The sequence below is a fragment of the Prionailurus viverrinus genome, chromosome A2, assembly GCF_022837055.1.
Source record: "Prionailurus viverrinus isolate Anna chromosome A2, UM_Priviv_1.0, whole genome shotgun sequence".
Lineage (NCBI taxonomy): Eukaryota > Metazoa > Chordata > Mammalia > Carnivora > Felidae > Prionailurus > Prionailurus viverrinus.
In genome coordinates, this window is record NC_062562.1 from 124,402,763 (window position 1) to 124,424,186 (window position 21,424).

The following is a 21,424-nucleotide window of genomic DNA, read 5'->3' on the forward strand; positions in this document are numbered from 1 at the left end:
CCTGCTGAAGAGGGAGCGATGCCTGTGAGCAAGCTCTATCTCCATATGGCTCAGTAAAAAATAAGATTTACTCTCCCTTGGCTGCAGGCACCACCATGATGGGCTGAGCTGCTTTTGCTATGGCACAAAGATAGAGGAGCACAGGTAGGTTGTGCTTAACCAACAGGAAGATGAAGGAAGTGTGGGATGTGAGTAGCTGACCCCATATAATAATTCCCCTATATTCTTAAAAATTTTCTGATTCAATGACTCTGGGAAAAATCTTGGGACTCAGTAAGATTTAAACACATGAAATACAATGTAGCCACGCAAGATTTTTCATTGCTGTTACAAGGAACCCTTCCTCATCAATTAACAAACCATCTCAGATGATAATACACACACCTTTTGGTGCAGCAATGCCAAAAGAGATTAAACAGATTAAAATAATCTGTTTTATACTGTTAAAAAAAAACCCCAATGTACAGATGAGTGTGTATGTCATTCGTGTAAAAAAAAAAAAGCCCTATATTTGTGATATATAAAATACTTCTGGAAGACTAAACAAGCACCTTGTAAAACTGTACCCTTTGGGGAAGGGAAATGGGTAGCTGGGGAAGAAAAGAAGGAAGAATTTCCATGATTAAAAACCTTATGTACCTTTTAAATTTGGAGCACATGCATCCATTATTAAGAAATAAAAAGTTACTACATTTAAAAAATAAATAATGAGCTTTTATTATCCTCAACAACAGAGAAAAGCCACGCTGGAGTCTCTGGGAATTCTGGGAACGCTCCCGGGGGGAGGGGAAGGCTGCAGCAGCACCTGAAGCTTCCTCAGAGACTCATTCCCTCAGTCTCACCCCCCTGGCAGAGGCAGCTGGAAGGAATCACAAACTGCAGGGATCAGTGGGAGGAAGACATTGAACAATGCTTTCCTGCCTGAAATCAGCCGTTGTCCAGAGCCAGCACCAGGGAAGACACAACTCACCCTCCGGGGGTCACGTCTTTGCTGGAAGGCAGGTGAGAATTCACACGCGTGACACCGAATGCCCTGCTCTCTTGGGGTCTCCAAGTCCTCCCCGATTCCACACCCTCTGGTCTGGGGCCACAGTGTCTGATTTTTGAGAGGAGAACATGGAATAGGTCAAGTCTTAGTCCGAGTCTGAGCTCTCATTCGACTTGGAAGACTTATGCTTTCGTTTTTTCTTCTTCTTCTTTTCTTTTTTCCTTTTCTTATGCTTTTCTTTCTTCTTCTTTTTCTTGTGTTTCTCTTTACATTCTGAGGAGCTGGAGCTGCTCCCATCTTCATCGGAGGTGGAATCCTCCAGTAACTGTTTTAACTGCTGTATCCTAAACAGAAGTTTGACCAAAGAACCATTTTTAACTTAAAAAAATTGTAGATAAAGATGATGTGAGAGCAGCAGTGAGGGTAAAAAATGTCATGAATAACCACCTTGCGAAAGACGGTACTTATTTGTGCATGTCTTCCCCATTCTTGTCCACGTCCATGCCTGTTTGACAGGACTGTAACCAGTATATGAGCCATTCTGTGTTTTCATTGTCCTAAATATTTCTGCATGTTTCTCGAGTCCTTACCACAGAACTTCTAACAGATGCCTACTTTCCTTACTCACCGCCCCCAACTGCTCAAGTAATCTACCTCCTCAAAACAATTATTACTCAGCGTCACCAGTTTTGGGAAAAACAAACTGTCCCGTTTCTTCACCCTATCTTTGTTCATGTCTAAGGATCATTTTTAACAATAGCTCAAATCCTTAAAGACACTGGAGAAGATAAACTAAACCACGGTTTGTTGCCAACATCAACTATCAGTGGTATGAGCAGGCTGGGCCAAACCCACTGCTTTACGCCAACCCAGATAGAACAAGGCTGGCCTGCTCATTCCCCACACACTGGCCTTTCCAGTGATTTCTCCTGCCTTCCACATATATCACAACTACATTAAAGTACCATATTTACCAAACCACTCATCTAATACCAGAATGGGTGTTTCCAACTTTATGTAAGAGGGTATTGTTATCACCAGGACCACCTCACCTTATGTCCTTTTCATGTCTTTTATTCTCTCGTATGATATCATACATAGGATCTTCATGTGCCTTGAGGATTAGAGAAGGGTAAGGTTGGATTAGGGCTTTGTGGACTGTTAGTTAAAGTAAAATTAAATTCATATTTCACTGAAACCAGTTTTTTTTTTCCTGTTTGGTGTAATTTTATATTTAAAAATTTCTAATCCTGCTTAAGGGTCACCATCACTTCAAACTTGTGGAAGTTACAAAAAAGATTTTTCAATTATACAAATACAATTTGATAAAATATAATCTGAATAGCCTTTTTAAGGATATAAACCATGGAAGATTCATTATTAAATATTACTCAAGGTTAGAAGTATTGAGGTAATTCTATGAGGATAGATGATCAAGAGATATTAAAATAAGTTGGAAAACGATATGTAAGAATGATTCATTTATAGGTGCACAAAAACATATGTATATGCCCAAAAAGAACTGTAGAAGTATACTTATCAAGCTACTTAATGCATATTCACTCTGTAGAGATGCAATATTGCTTTTGAAAAATCAATTGTGAAAAGCCCTAATGTAAAATGTCAATTTAGTTAAAGCAAATGTATTCTTGTAACATTTGTGTAATTAAAAAGTACTTGCTTAGGACTACACACAGACTGAACTTTATGGTATGTCAAATATCTTTAAAAATATCTAGTGAAAGTTTTACATATTTAAGATAAAAAAGAAGCTAAAAATGTCTATATTTGTACCATCCAGAGATATCCACTGCTAACATTTTAATGTGGTTGTTCCAGTCATCATTCATAATTTACAAAAAATTATAATCATATTATATATACAACTCTATTCTCTTTTTCACTAAGATTTTATTTTTAAGTAATCTTTACACCCAATGTGGGACTCAAACCTACAACTCTAAGATCAAGAGTTGCACGCTCTTCCAACTGAGACAGCCAGGCACCTCTTTCTCACTTATGTCTTCATGAGCATATTCCTATGATACATATTTCTAAAACATGATTCTTAAAAGCTATATGACTTCTATGTTACAGTACTTATGTTGATGTGCTGGCCACTGCAGTTGTTTCCTATTTTTCTTTAGTCTATTTTTCAGTCATATAAATAATTCTAAATAATCCCTTATACATTAATAAAAATTTGTATATATTGATTTTTGTTATACCCTTAGGATCTATCCTTAGAATTTGGGTTTCTGAATTAAAAATAAATGAATTTGTTCATTTTTTGAGAGTTATGACCAATTTATCTGTTATAGGAATTGTAAAAATCGTCATTCTAGGTAGCATTGATTTATCCAGAATATTTTCTTCAAATTTTTTAAATGAAAGCACAATTTTTAAATGTCTTAAAATCCCTGGCAAATGTTTCTGGACCCTAGTTTGATATATGGAGATAATCCCAATCTATCTGATAACAGCACAGCTGAACTGACTGAAACTGACTGGTGAATTAATCATTGGAGGTGAGTGTAAAATAAAGTGGGGAAACGACAGATTTATTTTCCTGTTATGTAAAGAGGATATATCATTTATAAACACACTTCTACTTTATAATAGAAAGATATTTAATCTTTAGACAAAGACTGGGAAACTAGAATGATGATTTTAGTTATGAAACAAGATTTTTTAAATATAATAAGTAAAAAGTGACTGAATACATAACAGTGTCTTTTGGAAAAAGAAATCAGTGTTCCCAAGGCATAAGCAAATAACGCTTTAACAAAAGTTAAGTTTTTGTTAATGAACTAATCTATCACACAAATTCAGTTTAACAGAGATGTAGTTAACACTACATATTTTGGCCAAAAGTCTCTGGGAATATATTTTATGTTAACCTCCAGTTCACTGGTAACTGCCTGAGTCACTTGACATTCCCTATCTCTGGTAAATGTAAATTGAAACTCAAGAGTTTTACTTACTACTCTGAACTGTTCTAACTTTTGGTTGCCTTTGATAAAGAAAGGGCATTCTTTGTCGCCTGTTCGGTGACCATACCGTTTACAACGCCAACCTAAAAGAAAGAAAAGGGATATATTTCTGTAAGATAAAGCAGTTTTACCTAATTAAAATAAAGTATCAGTAGATCATACTAAAGATATTTTTCATAAGATTCCAATTTCCAAAGCTAATGCAATTAGTGGATGAACCATGTAAGATACCAGAAAACTGAGAGAAAACAATTGCTTCCTCAAGCATCCTTTCTTTAATCCTGGGTTTTAGAAATGAGCCAAGTAGGGGCGCCTGGGTGGCTCAGTCGGTTAAGCGTCTGACTTCGGCTCAGGTCATGATCTCACTGCTCATGAGTTTGAGCTCCGAGTCAGGCTCTGTGCTGATAGCTTGGAGCCTGGAGCCTGCTTCAGATTCTGTCTCTGTCTCTCTGCCCCTCCCCTGCTCATGCTCTGTCTCTCTCTCTTAAATATAAAATAAAATGTAAACAAACAAACAAACAAACAAACACAAATGAGCCAAGTAGTTACTAAGCAATCCTGTGCTAAAAGCAAAGTGTGATTTTGTTTTAATAGTGTGTTATGGCTTGAGCGGTATTGCTCCCTCCACCCTGTCCCCCCATTATGTTGAATGTTCTAACCGCTTGTACTTCAGAATATGACCTCATTGCGAGATAGGATCTTTAGATCCCTAGGCCTGGGACAGATCCTCCCCTCACAGACTTCAGAAGGAATCAACACTTCTCACACCTGGATTTCAGACTGATAGCCTCCAGAACTGTGAGACAATAAATTTCTGTTTAAGTCACCTGAGAGCCTCTTCATGAATGAAAGACAAGGATGCAAAAAAAAAAAAAAAAAAAAAAAAAAAAAGACCAATTTGGAAGAAATAAAAACATAATGAGAAGAAAAATTTAATATCCTTAGAGAATATATTGCAACAACAGAATTAAAAAAATCATAGAAGAAAATCACAGCTTTTGGAATTGAGATAAAAATCTTAACTGAAGGACTGGAAGATATGTTGATGAAATAGTCTAGAAAGCAGAAAAAAAAATAGGAAAGATCAGAAATTAGAAAATCAATCTAGGAAGCTCATCGGGTGAGCTCTAGCCCCACTTTGGGTGAGCCCCACTTTCTCTCCCTCTCTCTTCTGCCCCCTCACTCACTTGCGCCCTCTCTCTCAAAACAAAACAATTCTTCTGTAGTAAGAAGTCAACAGATAATGAAGAAACCTGAAAAATCAAAAGGCAGGAATATAATCATATAATTTAGATACATAGAGATAAACTTGAAAATATTTAAATTTTATTTAAGTAATCTACACCCCATGTGGATCTCAAACTCACAACCCTGAGATCAAGAGTCACATGCTCCTTTGACTAAGCCAGCCAGGTGCCCTCCTAAATAATCTTAAAAGAGGTTTACAAGGTTACCTTTAGGGTGAGGTGAATGGGGCAAGGAACTAGGAACTGCTATTTTTTTTTTTAAGATATTTGTTGTATTCAAACAGTTTTCTCTATTTTTATTTTTTTAAGTGTTTAAAAAAATTTTTTTTAATGTTTATTTATTTTGGAAACAGAGACAGAGCATAAACGGGGGAGGTTCAGAAAGAGAGGGAGACCCAGAATCCAAAGCAGGCTCCAGGCTCTGAGCTGTCAGCACAGAGCCCGACACGGAGCTTGAACTCACGGACCATCATGACCTGAGCTGAAGTCGGACGCTTAACAAACTGAGCCACCCAGGCGCCCCTAGGAACTGCTATTTTTAATTATGTACATGAAGAATCTTTGTACAAACAAACGTCTTTAAACGGCAGCAGTACCCTTTCTTCAAATACCAAATACCACTTAAGCTGGATGAAGGTGTTGGGGCTCTGGTGGGGTGGGGGCATGCACACACAGCACTCCTGCTCTGGACCGCCGGCCCCCCCCCCCCCCCACCCCCGGCCGTAGCTCCTCTCAGGTCACATGGATGAAACCTTGAAACCTTAACACCACTGACTGGGGGGAGAAGGGGGCAAATCACTGAGGTAAGACCCAAAGGGACCTGCCCTCCAATGCATCCCTTGTCCCTTGTGACATTTCTACAACGGAATATTCTTTCTGTTACTTGAATATTACCAAGGAGTGTACCCCAAAGGCAGCTATGGTCCTGTGGGCAACTACTGCCCTTAGGAGTCAGAAGCCCTGGAGTCAAAGCCATGCTCTGCCTCTTAACTCAGACACTCACTAACATACGCAGCTCAGCTTCCTTAACTATGAAACGGAGATCATGCCTTGGCTAAACAGGGCTCGGTGAGGGGGAAAAAAAAAAAAAGTAAACACGCTTTGTAAGTCGTAATATATAACTTGTGTGTGCTGAGGAGTGTTACCTGAAACTCTCCCATACTCACACTGCATAACTTTGACTTCTTTCCCGAGTGGCATCCAAAGTCCTTTAGTTGGTGCATGAGCCAGAAATTCCCTGGCATGTTCGTTGCCTGGTACATCTGGTATACAGTCTTCCGGCTTAGTCTCATCTTCCTAAAAAAGGAAACAACATGTACACGACGTGGCAAAAGAGCACTGGAATTCTCTCCTACCTGCTTCAGAACACAGCACTGCCTGGCTTTCACATGGGCTGGACATGCCCACGTCATCCTGTTACCCTCTCCAGTAATAGAAAGAAAGACAAATTATACCTGACAGAAAAACCAGAAATAAACATACCAGAAGAATTATATCATGAAAATGATATAGCTATTCTTAGAGAAATATCACTAGTTATTGTTCACATATGAATGCTTTGAGCTCCAAATTCTGACTCTAGATCACAAAAATTAGATTCTAAGATTACAAACTTTTCTGCTAACTTAAAAGTCTTGTGGAATGAGACAAAGCATAGAATTAAAAAACATTTCCTGAAATAATAAAAATAACCTGTTAAAATTAAAAAAATTATTATACCATGGAGATCACTTGTCATGTTTTACAATCTCATACATGCTATATTTGACATGTGCTCTCATCACCAAATAACTTCAGTACACAATTCAGGTGTTATATTTATATTTTTTTACCTTCTGATTTTTTTCAGTTCATGTGAATATTAAATTTATAATGAAAGAAGATTTTCTAAAAACCTTTTCACTGAAAGGGAGCAAGCAGAAAGTTGCTCCGGCCTCTAATGAGTCCTCTAAGTCTTGCACCAGGGGCTGGACTAGAGGAGCTTCCAGTCTCCTCAGAGACAGTAGTCTCTGATGACGCTCAGGAAACCAGCAGTGAGTGAGTCACAGATGGAGCAGAGCAGTGAGAAGATGCAGCCACAGCAGGAGACAGAGAAGGGGACCGATCGCTGAGGAACATGTGGGCCTGCCACCGTTTCTTAGGGAACAGTCACACGGTTGATTACATTTCTAAAAAGACACAGGCTGGAGACACAAAGCCCAAAGTGTATGGACTGATTGGCATCTGCAGGGAGAAGCAGGGTTATGAAAAAAGATGTTCCAAACCTTATATAACAGTTTTTCATAACAAGTTACTGAGTCTGAGCACTGAGTCAAATATGTCTGAGAGAATAACCAAAGGTACAAACTTCACACTGACCTTGATAAGCCCCGGAGGAGGTTTTTCATAACTAGAAAGGAAAAGAAAAACTGCCGTCAATCATGTTAACAGGAACACAATACGTTTTAATGAGCAAAAAGCAACTAGAGGTCAAAATGAAAAGAATATCTTTAGTAAAACCTTAAAACTGCATTAGATCTAAAGCAGTTAGTAAAATACGCCCAGCAGTCAGAGATCTTATATAAGTAAACTGATGCTACACCACATCCTGCAGAGATCTAGAACTAAAATTCACTGAAATGGTAACTTGGTGTCTGAGCACAATGAATTTATTTTCGAAGAAGAGAAAGCAAGAGATTGCAGGCGAAATGTGTGGGAAGACCCAAGAGCTAATCATGCTTCCAGACTGTCACAGTTGTCAGGTTATTTACCTACCATAACTTCCACTTACTCAGCATGGAGGCTCATGTGGGGAAGGCTGAGGAAATCTGTTCTAACCTGGATGGAGGCAGTGCAGGGGGGCAGGAACAAAACTGGAGGGAAGGGCCTGTTGCAGGGGATGGAGGCGATGGTGATCTGTCCTAGAGGCTTCCTTTCCCATATCCCTGCAGCTCTCAGTTCAAATCCTGCCCACTCACCCTGCCCGCAGAGTGAGCCATCCATTCCTCAGTTCTGACAGCCCTCTGTGCCCATACTGACCTCACTGGACTCGGGGTGCAGGACCCCTGCATGGTGCCTGGACGACATTCTTTACTGAATGATGCTAGAGCAAGCAGATGTATGATGTGTGGAAATGTACGTTCCCTTGGAGCTCACAGACTCCCAAGGGTCCTAAGGGTACATACGCATCATGTCTATGCTCCCAACTCATTTTCACTTCCTATCACTTTGCTGAAGTGCCCTAAAAGGGTTCTGGATTCCAAATCTGGAAAATCAGCACCAAATGCTTGTGTTCATTTAAACAATTATTTTTTAGATTGAGATACAATTGGCACATAATATTATTTTTAGGTATAATTACGTTGATTTTTAAGTACTGTCACACAACTGGCTATCAAACACACTGGACATACCCCCTTCCCTCTACAAAAAAAGCAGCAACTGGAAAATCATGTGGGACAACTGAACATCTTAGGTCTTGTCAATGACTCTATAAATAATATTTGGAGAGGGCATCTGGGTAATAGGCTGTTTAAAGTTGTGATTTGAGAGGCGTCTGAGTGGCTTAGTCAGTTGAGTGTCTGACTCTTGATTTTAGCTCAGGTCATGATCCCTGGGCAGTGGTATCGAGCCCCATGTTGGGCTCTACACTGAGCATGGAGCCTGCTTAAGACTCTCTCTCTCCCTCTGCCCCTCTCCCCGAAGCTTATGCAATCAATCAATCAATCAATCAAAATTGTGTTTTGACCCTAAAAGTTTGGAAATGTGGGAGTCCCAAAACTGCTGCACACAGGTAGTGGGTTCAGAGATGATTAATTTTCTGAATTTTGTATAGTGAAAATGTCTTACTTTTAGCACCAGGAAAACATTAATAAATGTTAAAATGGTAAATCATTTATCTAATAGTCAAATATCTATCGACTATCCCAAAAGGAATGTAGGACAATACTGCAAACAGTTTAAGTTAATAAAAAAAATGAGTAGGGTAAAGTATTTGGTGTGCTTCCATGTGTATATATGGGGAAAAGGAGACTATATGTACATACATATAAACGCAGATATGCCTTGTTATGAATAGCATACTTCTGGAAGAGTACCTGAGGGAGGGACCTTTAGTTTTCATTACATTTATTTATATGCAAATATATCAACTCAACGTTTTTCCTTACAAAAGAAAAATGAAAGTAATGGCATTTTCCTTATACGTATGCTGGCATATACCAAGGAAAAATTAGCCTCTGAAGGAAAATCCAAAGGTAATTTGAGATATGAAAGAAAAAAGAGCCAAAAATATGCTATTAGCAGCTCCCTTCTGCTATAGAGTTATATAGGCAGCATTTTTGTTTTAAAGTTATAGTGTTATTTCTGTAATATTTTCCCACGAATTAAGTCTTGACTCTAGCTCTATTCAACTTGGTATTTTCCTCGTAACAAAAAAGAACGGGTAAAATAGGTGAAACTAAACTTAACTATCAGGCAATATTGAAGGTTCAACTTAAAAACTTACTCCTTGCAAAAGTAGCCAGTCAACAATTATGCCAGGTATGGTGCTAAGTATCAGAAGAGAGAACTAAGGGGATAGAAAACTTGCTTTTGCCCAAAATCCCTAGGAAGAATGAGGCACGGTACTCAATCCATGGATTTATTTCCCTTGAGTAAAGAACATCAAACTCATTACTAAATTGTATTATTTTTGTTACTTGATTCTCTGTATAACTGTGCAACTGTCTTGATGGAGAGGTTTGGTTTTTTTGAGTAGAAAACCCCCACATTGCAGGTAGAACATTTTTTAGTTCAAGATCAGTTTGAGTGGCCTTTGGAGGTGTTAAAAAGAAAACCACAGGCCCAAAATGGAGCCAGTTAGGCCAGGTCACCAAACTGGGCCTTAATACAGACTCTAGTTACAGTTTCAACCTCACCCATAAATGTAGTCTTCACCTTCAGCAGTAATTTTCTGATCAGTACCAATAAACTAATCTGTCATATGGGCCCTCCTACCCCCCAAGAGAAAGATGAGGTAATTTGCAGGATAAAACTCCCTGCTCTTCCAACTAAGGCAAAGTGACTTTGCCTGGAACAATTGTTTCTTTTCTTTTGCTAATAACTTCATTCACCACCCTACTTATAGAAATGTTCCGTTTTGTACAACTCTTTGGAGCACCTCTCTACTTGCTAGATAAGATGCTGCTGGATTCATGAATCAATTAATAAAACAAATTAGATTTTCAAATTTACTAGGATGAATTTTTGTTCTTTAATACAGGTAAAAAAAATTTTGGTTTGAATGGACTCATTCTCACTGCTGTGTACTTTGGGACAAGTTATTTAACCCTTCAGAGCCTCCATTTCCTCATGGGTGAATATGTCACAGCACGTATGTAAAAGGCACTTTGCAGTGGTGGCTCCTTCTGTTGAAAGCAAGTTGCTCTCAGCAGTCTCATGAGGCAGGTCAAGACTAGAGCACTCGCATCACAAAGACCAAGATGTGAACCAGTAGAGAAACCTGGCCATCCCAAGCCAGACTTCACATCTTTGTGTAGATCTGTAGCTTTGTAAGGATTTGCCAGCTGCTTCTAAGTGGAGGTGGGCATCAACCTGACAGTGGACTTCCCAGACAGCATCCCCAGCTGGGTTTACTGCCTTTCTTTTTAAAAATAATTTATTGGGGGCGCCTGGGTGGCGCAGTCGGTTGAGCGTCCGACTTCAGCCAGGTCACGATCTCGCGGTCCGGGAGTTCGAGCCCCGCGTCAGGCTCTGGGCTGATGGCTCAGAGCCTGGAGCCTGTTTCCGATTCTGTGTCTCCCTCTCTCTCTGCCCCTCCCCCGTTCATGCTCTGTCTCTCTCTGTCCCAAAAATAAATAAACGTTGAAAAAAAAAAAAATTAAAAAAAAAAAAAATAATTTATTGTCGGGGCGCCTGGGTGGCACAGTCGGTTGAGCGTCCGACTTCAGCCAGGTCACGATCTCGCGGTCCGTGAGTTCGAGCCCTGCGTCAGGCTCTGGGCTGATGGCTCAGAGCCTGGAGCCTGTTTCCGATTCTGTGTCTCCCTCTCTCTCTGCCCCTCCCCCGTTCATGCTCTGTCTCTCTGTCCCAAAAATAAATAAACGTTAAAAAAAAAATAAAATAAAAAAATAATTTATCGTCAAGTTAGCTAATATACAATGTAGTCTTGGCTTCGGGAGTAGATTCCCGTGATTTATCACTTACATACAATACCCAGTGCTCATCCCAACAAGTGCCTTCCTCAATGCCCACCTCCCATTTTCCCTGCCCCCACCCCAACCTCCCACCCCCATGGTCCCTCAGTTCTCTGTATTTAAGAATCTCTTATGGTTTGCTTCCCTCTCTGTAACTTATTTTTCCTTCCTTTCCCCTATGGTCTTCTGTCAAGTTTCTCAAATTCCACATATGAGTGAAAACATACATCTTTTTCTGATGGACTTATTTCACTTAGTATAACAGCCTTCAGTTCCATCCACGTTGTTACGAATGGCAAGATTTCATTCTTTTTCATTGTCGAGTAGTTTCTAAACCCATGCGACTCAGAGACTCCTCTTCCATATCTGGCTTCAGGGATCACTGCCTTTTCCCCATGCAGGTGGTACATCAGCATTCAGCCAAGTCTATCATCATGTCCTGTGAGGCTCATAAAATATGCCTTATTATAGTTATTAAACTATCTTGATAAAATCACATAAGAAAAGGGCAGGCCAGGGACTCTGACCCTCAGTTTTATCAGTATCAATTCCAACATTTTCCTTCATTGATTCCAACAACTGAACACTAAGCAGTAAGCAGCTGAATTGGGACAATCATCCAGACCTCGTGACATTCGGCATTCTTTCACTGAGTTGCAGCCACTGTTCTGGGCCAGCAGTGTATCTCCTGTATTAATAACTGTTCCTGGGTTAAATAAATTGTGCAAGGGCACACAGCCCAGAGTCCATGTGTTCACCTGTATATGACTATCAGTACATGTTTAGCTGAATCCAGTAATCAGTCTAGCACCATGTTTATCACTGGAAAACAGAAGACTCCAGTAACACTTTAAATTCAGAGCTTCAGTACAATTTGATTTAGGCATAGATACTATTGTGAATCCAGTTTTCCCTAAAAATTTCCCCCCACATTGCTTATTTATCCTTATTTGTGGTAAAATTTACATATCATACTTCCCTAGGTTTTGACAACACTCTCCTCCCCAAAGCAAAATACCATGAGGCTGTGGGAGGTAGTAACAAGGACAATGACCTCACACTCTCTCTGAGGCAGGGATCGGGTTGAGTGTGTGCAGATATTAAATGTATACACACTTGGTTGTTGATGCTAGGAACATCCATGTGGAGGCAGATAATTCTAAGGAGTTTGTGAGGGGAAATGTCAAGCTACAAGGCAACATTTGAGCCACGCCCTGACATATATACCAAGTTAATGGGAAACAGAGCTATAGGGTTTTTAATCATGGATTTTAGTAAGGATAAGCTTTCATCATCTGGTTTGCAGACCAGGAATCACCAGTGGAAAACGTACCCTGCCTGTGCTCAGCTGCATGGACTGGGGAGGCCCTCCTTATTTCTGGCCAGGGGCTGAACTGAGAGAGACCCAGAAGCCTGAGAAAGAGGAAGCAAATTCTGAGGCTGGGTGTCTGTGTACTCAAAGAGCATCTCAAGCTCTTAAAGGGATTTGTACCTCTTCTATAAGGAGTAATACATAAAGATTTTAGCTCAGATCTGTACATTAATGTTGTAAATCTCCAGGGAAGGACTCATTTTAATACTTCAGAATGGCTGCAAAGTATAGAAACACTTAAATGATTTAATGTTTTCTTTATCCTGACCCTCTTCTTATGCACCAACTTTAAAGATCCTTCAGAACAGGGGCACCTGGGTGGCTCAATCAGTTAAGTGTCTGACTTCAGCTCAGGTCATGATCTCATGATTTGTGAGTTTGAGCCCCGTGTCAGGCTCTGTGCTGACAGCTCAGAGCCTGGAGCCTGCTTTGGATTCTGTGTCTCCCTCTCTCTCTGCCCCTCCCCCACGTGTGCTCGCTCACTCGCTGTCTCTCTCTCTCAAAAATAAATAAAACATTAAGAAAAAAATAAAGATCCTTCAGAACAGGGTGAATATCAGAGGTTACAGGGGTTAGGGAGAATTGACCAAGGGAAAAGTGAAATGCTTTTTCTTTGGCCCTTCTCTTAAGATGTGAAAGAAAACAACTGTGGTGGATGTTATATTCTGGCTTATAATAAGACTTGTAATTTCCTATATAAAGGTTATAGGAGCATCTTGTTTAGTTTTGTTCCTAGTTCCTGAAATAGGTCCAAAACTATAAAGGTGAAAAGTTTCTTTTGTTAGTCATAACAAGCCCCTTTCAACCAAACTGTTTATATTAACGGAGGTGACAAAGCTCCTAAAGATGAGGACTGGTTGCCAGGGGAATGGATTCTGTGATTAGAGAATTGGAACTTTCAGCCTTACCTCTAGGGAGACTGAGTTAATCACCAATGGCCATTGATTAAACAATCATGCCTATGTTATGAAGTCTCTATAAAACCCCCCAATAATGGAGTTCAGAGAGCTTCAAGGTTTAACACATGGAGGTGGGGTGTACCTGGAGAGGACATGGAAGCTCCATGCCCCTTTCCATACACCTTACCCTATGTATCTGTTCCATCTAGCTGCTCCTGAGTTATAACCTTTTATGATAAATCAGTAATCGAGTAAAGGCAGTGTATTCCTGAGTGCTAAGAACTGCTCTAGCAAATTAACCAAACCGGAGGAGGGTGTTGGGGGAACCTCCGCTTCACAGCCGATGGGTTAGTAGCAACCTCGACTTGTGAGTGGCATCTAAAGTGTGTGGAAGGGAGCAGTCTTGTGAGACTGAACCCTTAACCTGGGGGTTCTGATGCTGACTCCAGGTAGGCAGTGTCTGAATTAAATTTATAACACATTTACTTGGTATCCTCTGAGAATAGGAGAATTTCTTGGTGGTGTTGGAAAACTCCCACACAGACTAGTGCTGTGAGTGTAATATGAATGTATAAAAGGAAAACAGGAATGTTTCTTCCTTCGCAGCAGATTAAGAATGAGAAATGCCATGAATTGTTATAGCAAGGAAAACTTCCCTTTGACTTCATCTCTGGATGCTTCCAAATAAGATTGGGATGGAGGCTTCTCTGCTCTCATCCTCACCATCATTAACCCAAAACTTTTCTAAAGGGAGGACTTAGAGGACTCAGAGGAGGACTTAGTCCCTGAAGATTACATGGTAAATGACTGGGTATAAACAGAATTAACTTTTTAGATATGGTATTTCCAGAGCAAATACTTAAAATATTTTCTGGTGGAAAGCTGTGACATGTCATATGCCCAGGCTTCTCTTAGCAAGAATAATGGAAATTTGCCTGAATTAAGCAGGTGATACAGTCCCATCAGCAGCCATTCATTAGAAACATTAATGCTATCTATCCCTTATGGATTGGGACTTAAGGGAGCTTGGAAGGGAGGAGGTAACATTTATATAAATACCCAGTAATCCAACAATATTTTCTTTTGCCATAGGAGGTGTACAAATAACAGATGGCCAAAGTAAAATCCACATTCCTGGAAAATATGTAAATGCTTTTGCATAAGTGGAAAAGGAGTGTGATGAAACTGACTACACATTTTGCAATCTGTTATTAGCAACATTTCCCTTCAATGATTCCAACAGTTGAACACTACACCAAAAAAGTAGTCTTAAAAAGTCCATTTTACAACTGTTTCTCCAAATTTAAAGGAATGTGGTTGATGTTTTTTCCTAGGGCTGCACAATTCATTATTTTATGTAACACGTTAAAACAATATTTCTGGGGCACCTGGGTGGGTTAAGCGTCCGACTTTGGCTCAGGTCATGATCTTGTGGTGAGTTCGAGCCCCATGTCAGGCTCTATGCTGACAGCTCGGATCCTGGAGCCTGCTTTGGATTCTGTATCTCCCTCTCTCTGTTCCTCCCCCACTTGCACTCTGTCTTTCTCTCTCAAAAATAAATAAAGATTAAAAAAAATTTTTAAAAATAAAAAAATTAAACACAATGTTTCTCAAAATCTAAAGTAATATTTAAAAATAACAGATGTGGGGGCATCTGACTAGCTCAGTCAATAAGCATATGACTCTTGATCTTGGGATTGTGAGTTTTAGCCCTAAGCTCCACGTTGGGTGTAGATATTACTTAACAAACAAACAAAAAACCAGACCTGGAATAGGAGTGTGTTTATTGTGTAGGTTGGCTTCTGTGCTATAACAGTTAAGAAGTCTGCACTCTTTATAGTTAATCCTGAGGGAAAAAAAAAAAAGTTGGTGGAGGCCCATTATTTTGTACCATCTGTGAAGCCTTGCTATTATATCATTCAGATTGTAATAAGTTTCTCTGAGCAGTGTGAAGGCTAAATTTAGATAAGAGAGGAAAAACTTCATCTTCCCAACTGGGTATGGAGAAAGAAATCTTTATTTTGCCAAGTACTTAAAAATAGTCTTGTATTTCTGAGTGCTGGCATAGGATTTCTTTTGGAAGAGTCCTTCATGTAAGCATACTCAATTCCAGGTGTTCCCACAGCTTGTTCCTATGGTGTGGAAGGCAGAAATGAAACTACCATATACCTACAGAATCTCTATTCTGTTATGTCCAGCAGACAACGGACACTTGAGTAATACAGCTGGAGCATGGGTTAGAGTACAGGGTGGAAGACTCAAATGCCCTTGGGGTCCTGGCAGGTTTGGTGAAAGGGTACAAAAAGGTAAGGTCAAGTGTAAGAAACTGATTAGAGGAGTGGAAAGGGAACTAAAGAGGGAATACCAGGGGGTAAACGAATTTGAATTCAATTTGTAAAAAATCACTATGGAGCTTCCCATTTAATGTGGCTGGCCAGCCAACTTGCTTGTTTGCCTTCCTTTTCCACACTCATTTATTTATTTATTTATTTATTTATTAAAATTTTTAACGTTTATTCATTTTTGAGACAGAGAGAGACAGAGTATGAATGGCGGAGGGTCAGAGAGAGAGGGAGACACAGAATCTGAAACAGGCTCCAGGCTCTGAGCTGTCAGCACAGAGCCTGACGCGGGGCTTGAACTCACAGATTGCAAGATCATGACCTGAACCAAAGTCAGACACTTAACCGACTGAGCCACCCAGGCGCCCCTCCGCACTCTTTTAAAAAAATGACAGTAAATAAATAAAAAAGGTAAGCAGCCACAAAAAAATCTTGAGAGGAGATACTAGCATTGAACAATTTTGAGACAAAGCTAGGAAGACCATAGAAAGTGGAAGAAAGGGACTGACTTCTTTAGCTGGAAGAAGTTATTAGCTTTGGAAGACAAGGGTTAGGAATATGAACACTGAGTGGTTGAAACCACCAGTGTTCTCGTGCCCCACAGCCAGGAGACTCTGTGTGCCCTCACCCTTGAGAGAGACTGCAGGTGTAGTCCCCTGTGAAACTTAACTGGAGAGGCCCAGATGAGAACACTGGCATAGCTCAGAATGGGAGTGAGGGTGAGCACTAGATGAAAAATGAACTCTGGAATCAAAGCCCCCTCCTTCTCCATTCCAATTCAGGACACTTGCAGGCAGGCATATTTCTGGCACCCAAGCCTGAGAATGAAGGGTTCTTTGGACAAGCTGAACAGGCCTCAGAAACCCTCTACCTCCTGATACGTGGGTGTCTCCCCATGTAAAAGGCAGATCACAGTCTGATATCCCTATGGTGAGACTTACCAGTCAGTAAACCAGCACCTTTGCATTCTCCCTCTCTCTCAACTGCTCCTTTCAAAAGAGCTTTATAATGCCTCACTCTTAATGGGGGAGATCCAAGGATCCCTACACATTAGGAAAAAACCTCTAAGTGAAAAAATCACAGGAAAAGGCAAAGAAGACACAGACAAAAGGAGAAGAAAACAAACAAAAATGAGTATCCTCAAAGATGACAGATTTGTTACTGATCAAACAACAGGATGCTATGAAAAATAGAATTCTCAGGATAAGTTCTTTAAAGTTAAAAATTGAAACTTAAAAAAAAGTACAATGGTGGAAGGATAGGAAGATAAATCTTATAGGATGAAAAGACAGAAAATAAGAGTGAAAAGAGGATCACAGAAGTCTTAGAGTAAGAAAAAACAAAATGGTGGTAAGGAAATTAAAACAGAGTTTACGTATGTATATTAAACACCCACAACGTATCTAGAAAAAAAAATCTGAAATCCAGTGAGAAAAATTTCACATCATGAAACAGCAAAATACTAGAAATAAAGAATTCTTTAAAGCTTGCAAAGGTGGGGGAGGTAGAACAAGTTCCTTATAAAAGAAAGGGAATCAGAGTGACATCAAATTTCTCAGTAATACTGGGAGCTAGGAAATGGTAGCATATCACCTTTGAAACCAAGTGAAAATTTTTCTAGCCTAGAATTCTATACCTAGCCAAACTACCTATCATGTTTGAGGGTAGCATAAAGACATTTTCAGATATGTAAAGACTCAACATATTTACCCCTAATGCACTTTTTGTAGGAAGTTATATAATGTATTTCAACAAAATGAGCTAAAGAGAGAAAGAGGAAGACATGGGGTCCAGGAATGGGATCCAAGACAGGAGACTGATGAGGGCAGTTGTACACCAGGTCTAGAAAGCAACCAGAGTGTACTGGAGGAAAGTAGAAGGAAGATTTTAGGTTTTAAAAATAAACCTGATAAACCATTATCAGATTGTCCAATATATAGGAGCATGGAGAAAAAGTACCTTCAGCTTTTAGAGCCTTTGGAATAAAATTAGCAGGCGAGAATAAGAAATCAAGCAAATGAAAAAAATTGAGGCTCTAATTAACTAGTTAAAAAATACAGTTGTACTAGAGAGCTAAAGAAATCACAGAATACCATTTGGCTCAAAAGTAAACAATACTGGGGTACCTGGGTGGCTTGGTCAGTTAAGCTTCATACTTCGGCTCAGGTCATGATTTCATGGTTCATGATTTAGAGCTCCGTGTCCGGCTCTGTGCTGTCAGCTCAGAGCCTGGAGCCTGCTTCAGATTCTGTGTCTCCCTCTCTCTCTGCCCCTCCCCCGCTCATGCTCTCTCACTCTCAAAAACAAACATAAAAAAATTAAAAAAACAAGTGGACAATACTGAATAGTTATAATAATGCTAATACCAACTGAACCAATACTGATTAAACAAAAATTATAATGAAACTATATTGGAAGGATGGACGCAAGAAGGGTAGGGAAAGAGAACTAAACCCTCATTTATGTGACATTAGGTTTATAGGTAATGTCTATTGTTCAATCTAAAAGGGCAGTATAAGCATATCATTGAGAAATTAGTTAAGTCCCAGAAGAAAAAACTAAGTTTCCTTGTTGAAACCTTGGTTCTGGGAATGTGTGGGTGACTACAGAACAGGGATGCAAACCACTATTTCTTGAATTCAGTCTTTTAGTACTATGTGATGTTTAAATTAAAGTATTACTCTAAACATTTTGACTTAAAAGCAAACAAGTCTCTAAACTAGCCAAACCAAATACGGCAACAGTCCAGAAGGTTTAAATCCCTGAAGTGGAAAAATCCAACCAATCTGGGTATCAGATGCCTGGGTTTCTCTTTGGTTTTGCTAGTTTACAGGTCAGTGTATCCTTGATCAGGTTACTTAACTCCTGAACCTGCATTTCCTCATCTGCAAAAGGAGATTATAGTCTCTCCAATGTCTACGGGTGCTTTGTGAGTTACAAAATAAATGTATGGTGTTAACCAGGATCTGGTATCCCACAGTTAAAGACAATGTTTAACTTAGCCCTGCTAAACTCAAGCTTATTCTAGGCAAAGGATTTTGAAAATCTGCGGTGCACAGGACAGGGCCACTGAGGGCAAGAAGAGGCCAGGACTGTACCTGCTAACAATACAGGGCCTGTATCCTGCAACCACTGCCTTACTAAGGTGAAATTCAGCTCAAGGGTCACGATGAAAAACAGCTGGCCAGCCTCCAATAATGCAATGCATTTTGCGTCAAAGCTCCCAGGTTAATTACAAAGGATTTGACTCCTTTGAAGACTTTTCTTTACATGATCATCTTAGTACAGGTAACAGAAGTGCCTGAAAGAAAAACGTGTCATTTATTGAATAACTCAGGGAACAGCAAACTTACGTTTGCCTTCTGGAGCTCATTACAGAGTGACAATCACAGAAAAGCACCGAAAGGCCAGAAATGCACCTCCCGCCTGATGTTTCCATCTCCTCTACAACCTGCCCTTCTCCCACAGCCATGGGCACTCTCCTCCAACCCGCCGGAGCTGGCCTTGCACGGGGCCTCTTGAAGTCAGGCCACGCTGACCAGCAGGAACGGGAGACCCCGGTCCTCATTCTTTCTGCTCAGCTGGAACCGGCCTCTTCGTAGCCCCCACCCTTCATGCTGCTCAAAATCCTCAGGACTAAAGGGAACAAGTCTCCACGCTCTTCCACCTGACAGCCACCTTCAGAATCTTCAGGGACACTCCGTCACCCCATTCTCCGGCCCTCCCCTCCGGGCCGCACGAACGGTACAGGACGGCTGGTTCTCGTCCCTCCTTCGCAGCAGATGAAGAGAATGCGGATTTGACCCGGTCCACCGGGGGCCCTCCGAACCGACACCGTGAAAGGGCACGACCGTAGCGCTCACTGCACTTGGCCGCGCGTTCAGTCCCCAAATCGCGCCCAAGCGCTTACTAAGTGCCGCCGGATCCGCCGCACCCACCCCGCAGAGCCCCGGCCGCACGCCGACCTCGCGCGGGGGACTAGAGCCCGCGCTTCCCCTGCCGGTCCCGGCCGCTCGGCGCGCGGGGGGAACGGCCCTTCCCTCCCCGCGGAGGCGCCACTGGAAGTCGGGTGGCCGCGCCGCGCGGGGCCGGAACTGGCGGTCGGCTTGGCCGGGGTCCCGCTGCCCGCGCCCGGGTCCCCCGGGGACCCAGCCTCACGCGCCCCCGCGCCACCCCGACCGCACGCCTCGCGGAGGAGAGCGGGCGGCGCGGACTCACAAGGACTCCAGGTGCTTGAGCTGCTGCAGCTGCTGCGCGTCGTGCCGCCGCCGCTTCTGCTCTCGGCGCCGCTGCAGCTCCTGCTCGGCTGACTCCCGCGGCCGCCGCGCGCCTCCGGCTCGCGCGTCGTCACGCCCGGGCCGGGAAGACATCGCGGCCCGCCCGGCTGAGGCGACCCGCGGCGCGCCTGAGGCGCCTGAGGCGGCCGAGGCAGCGAAGACGGCACTTCCTCCGCGCCGCGCCGCGCCGCGCCCGGGCCGGCCCCGCAGCGCCCCCTCCCGCCGTCCGCCCGGGCAGCGCCCTCCGTCTCCGCCGAGGCCTCCCGGTCCCCGCCTCCCGCCAGGCCCGCCGGCCACCTCCCCGGGCCGCGGCCCCAAGTCGGCGCTCGGAGCTCCGTGAGCCCGCTGCCTGGCCGGCCGGTGCCGGAGTTCGGCGCGCGACCCCTGGCGGTGGCGGCCAGGCGGGCGGAGGAGGCCTGCGGGGCAGTCGGCAAGCCCCGCCCCCGGGACGCTGGGAGCGGGTGCGAAGTGACTTTGTAGTCCCGGGTGGGATTAGACTATGAGCGCTGCTCCTACGTGGTGCTGGGATTCAAACAGCTTTGAAGAAAGCAAGACTCTCCATAGAAATTCTCTAATTTTCCGGAGCATGGTGAAAACATAGCGTACAGTTTATTTAGATAACTTTTGGGTGCTGGACAAAAAAGCTATATATACTGAGCGCTTTTTATGTTGTGGTTATTGATTTAAGCCCTTAAGAGTTGATTTAATTTTTAAAAGCTTACTCAGTGCTGTTAATTACCCTTATGTGTTACCCTTACCTTATTGTGTAGATAAGGAAGTTTAGGGGCGCCTGGGTGGCTCAGTCCTTTACACATCCTACTGTTGATTTCCACTCAGGTCATGGGCTCCTGGTGCCTGAGACCCCCCAGCCCTTCCCCAGCCCACTAGGCTTTGTGCTGACAGCAGGGAGCTGCCTTAGGGTTCTCTCTCTCTTTCTCCGCCCTTCCTCCACTCATTCTCTCTCTCAAAAATAAATAAACAAATTTTAAAAAGGCCCAGAGTTAAATAACAGGCCCAAGGATGCAGAAGTAATTCCTGGAACCAGGATGCAAAGTGTTAAGTGCTTAACTAGATTGCATTTTGAAAATGTGTCTGATATGTGAAGTTATGGTAATTGTTTTAGCTTTAAT

The 21,424-nt window shown here is 42.0% G+C and overlaps 1 protein-coding gene across 1 annotated transcript; it reads right to left on the bottom strand.

Moving 5' to 3' along the window:
* Nucleotides 1-692: 692 nt before the first annotated feature.
* On the bottom strand, nt 693-20,482 carry RP9 (RP9 pre-mRNA splicing factor). The gene is made up of 6 exons (XM_047848324.1): nt 20,236-20,482; nt 7,587-7,617; nt 6,395-6,524; nt 3,973-4,064; nt 2,041-2,102; nt 693-1,332 (listed from the first exon to the last, which is right to left on the bottom strand). The coding sequence occupies exons 1-6, from the start codon at nt 20,385-20,387 to the stop codon at nt 1,134-1,136; spliced, it is 666 nt and encodes a 221-aa protein (XP_047704280.1). The 5' UTR covers nt 20,388-20,482; the 3' UTR covers nt 693-1,133.
* Between the last annotated feature and the right edge of the window lie 942 nt (nt 20,483-21,424).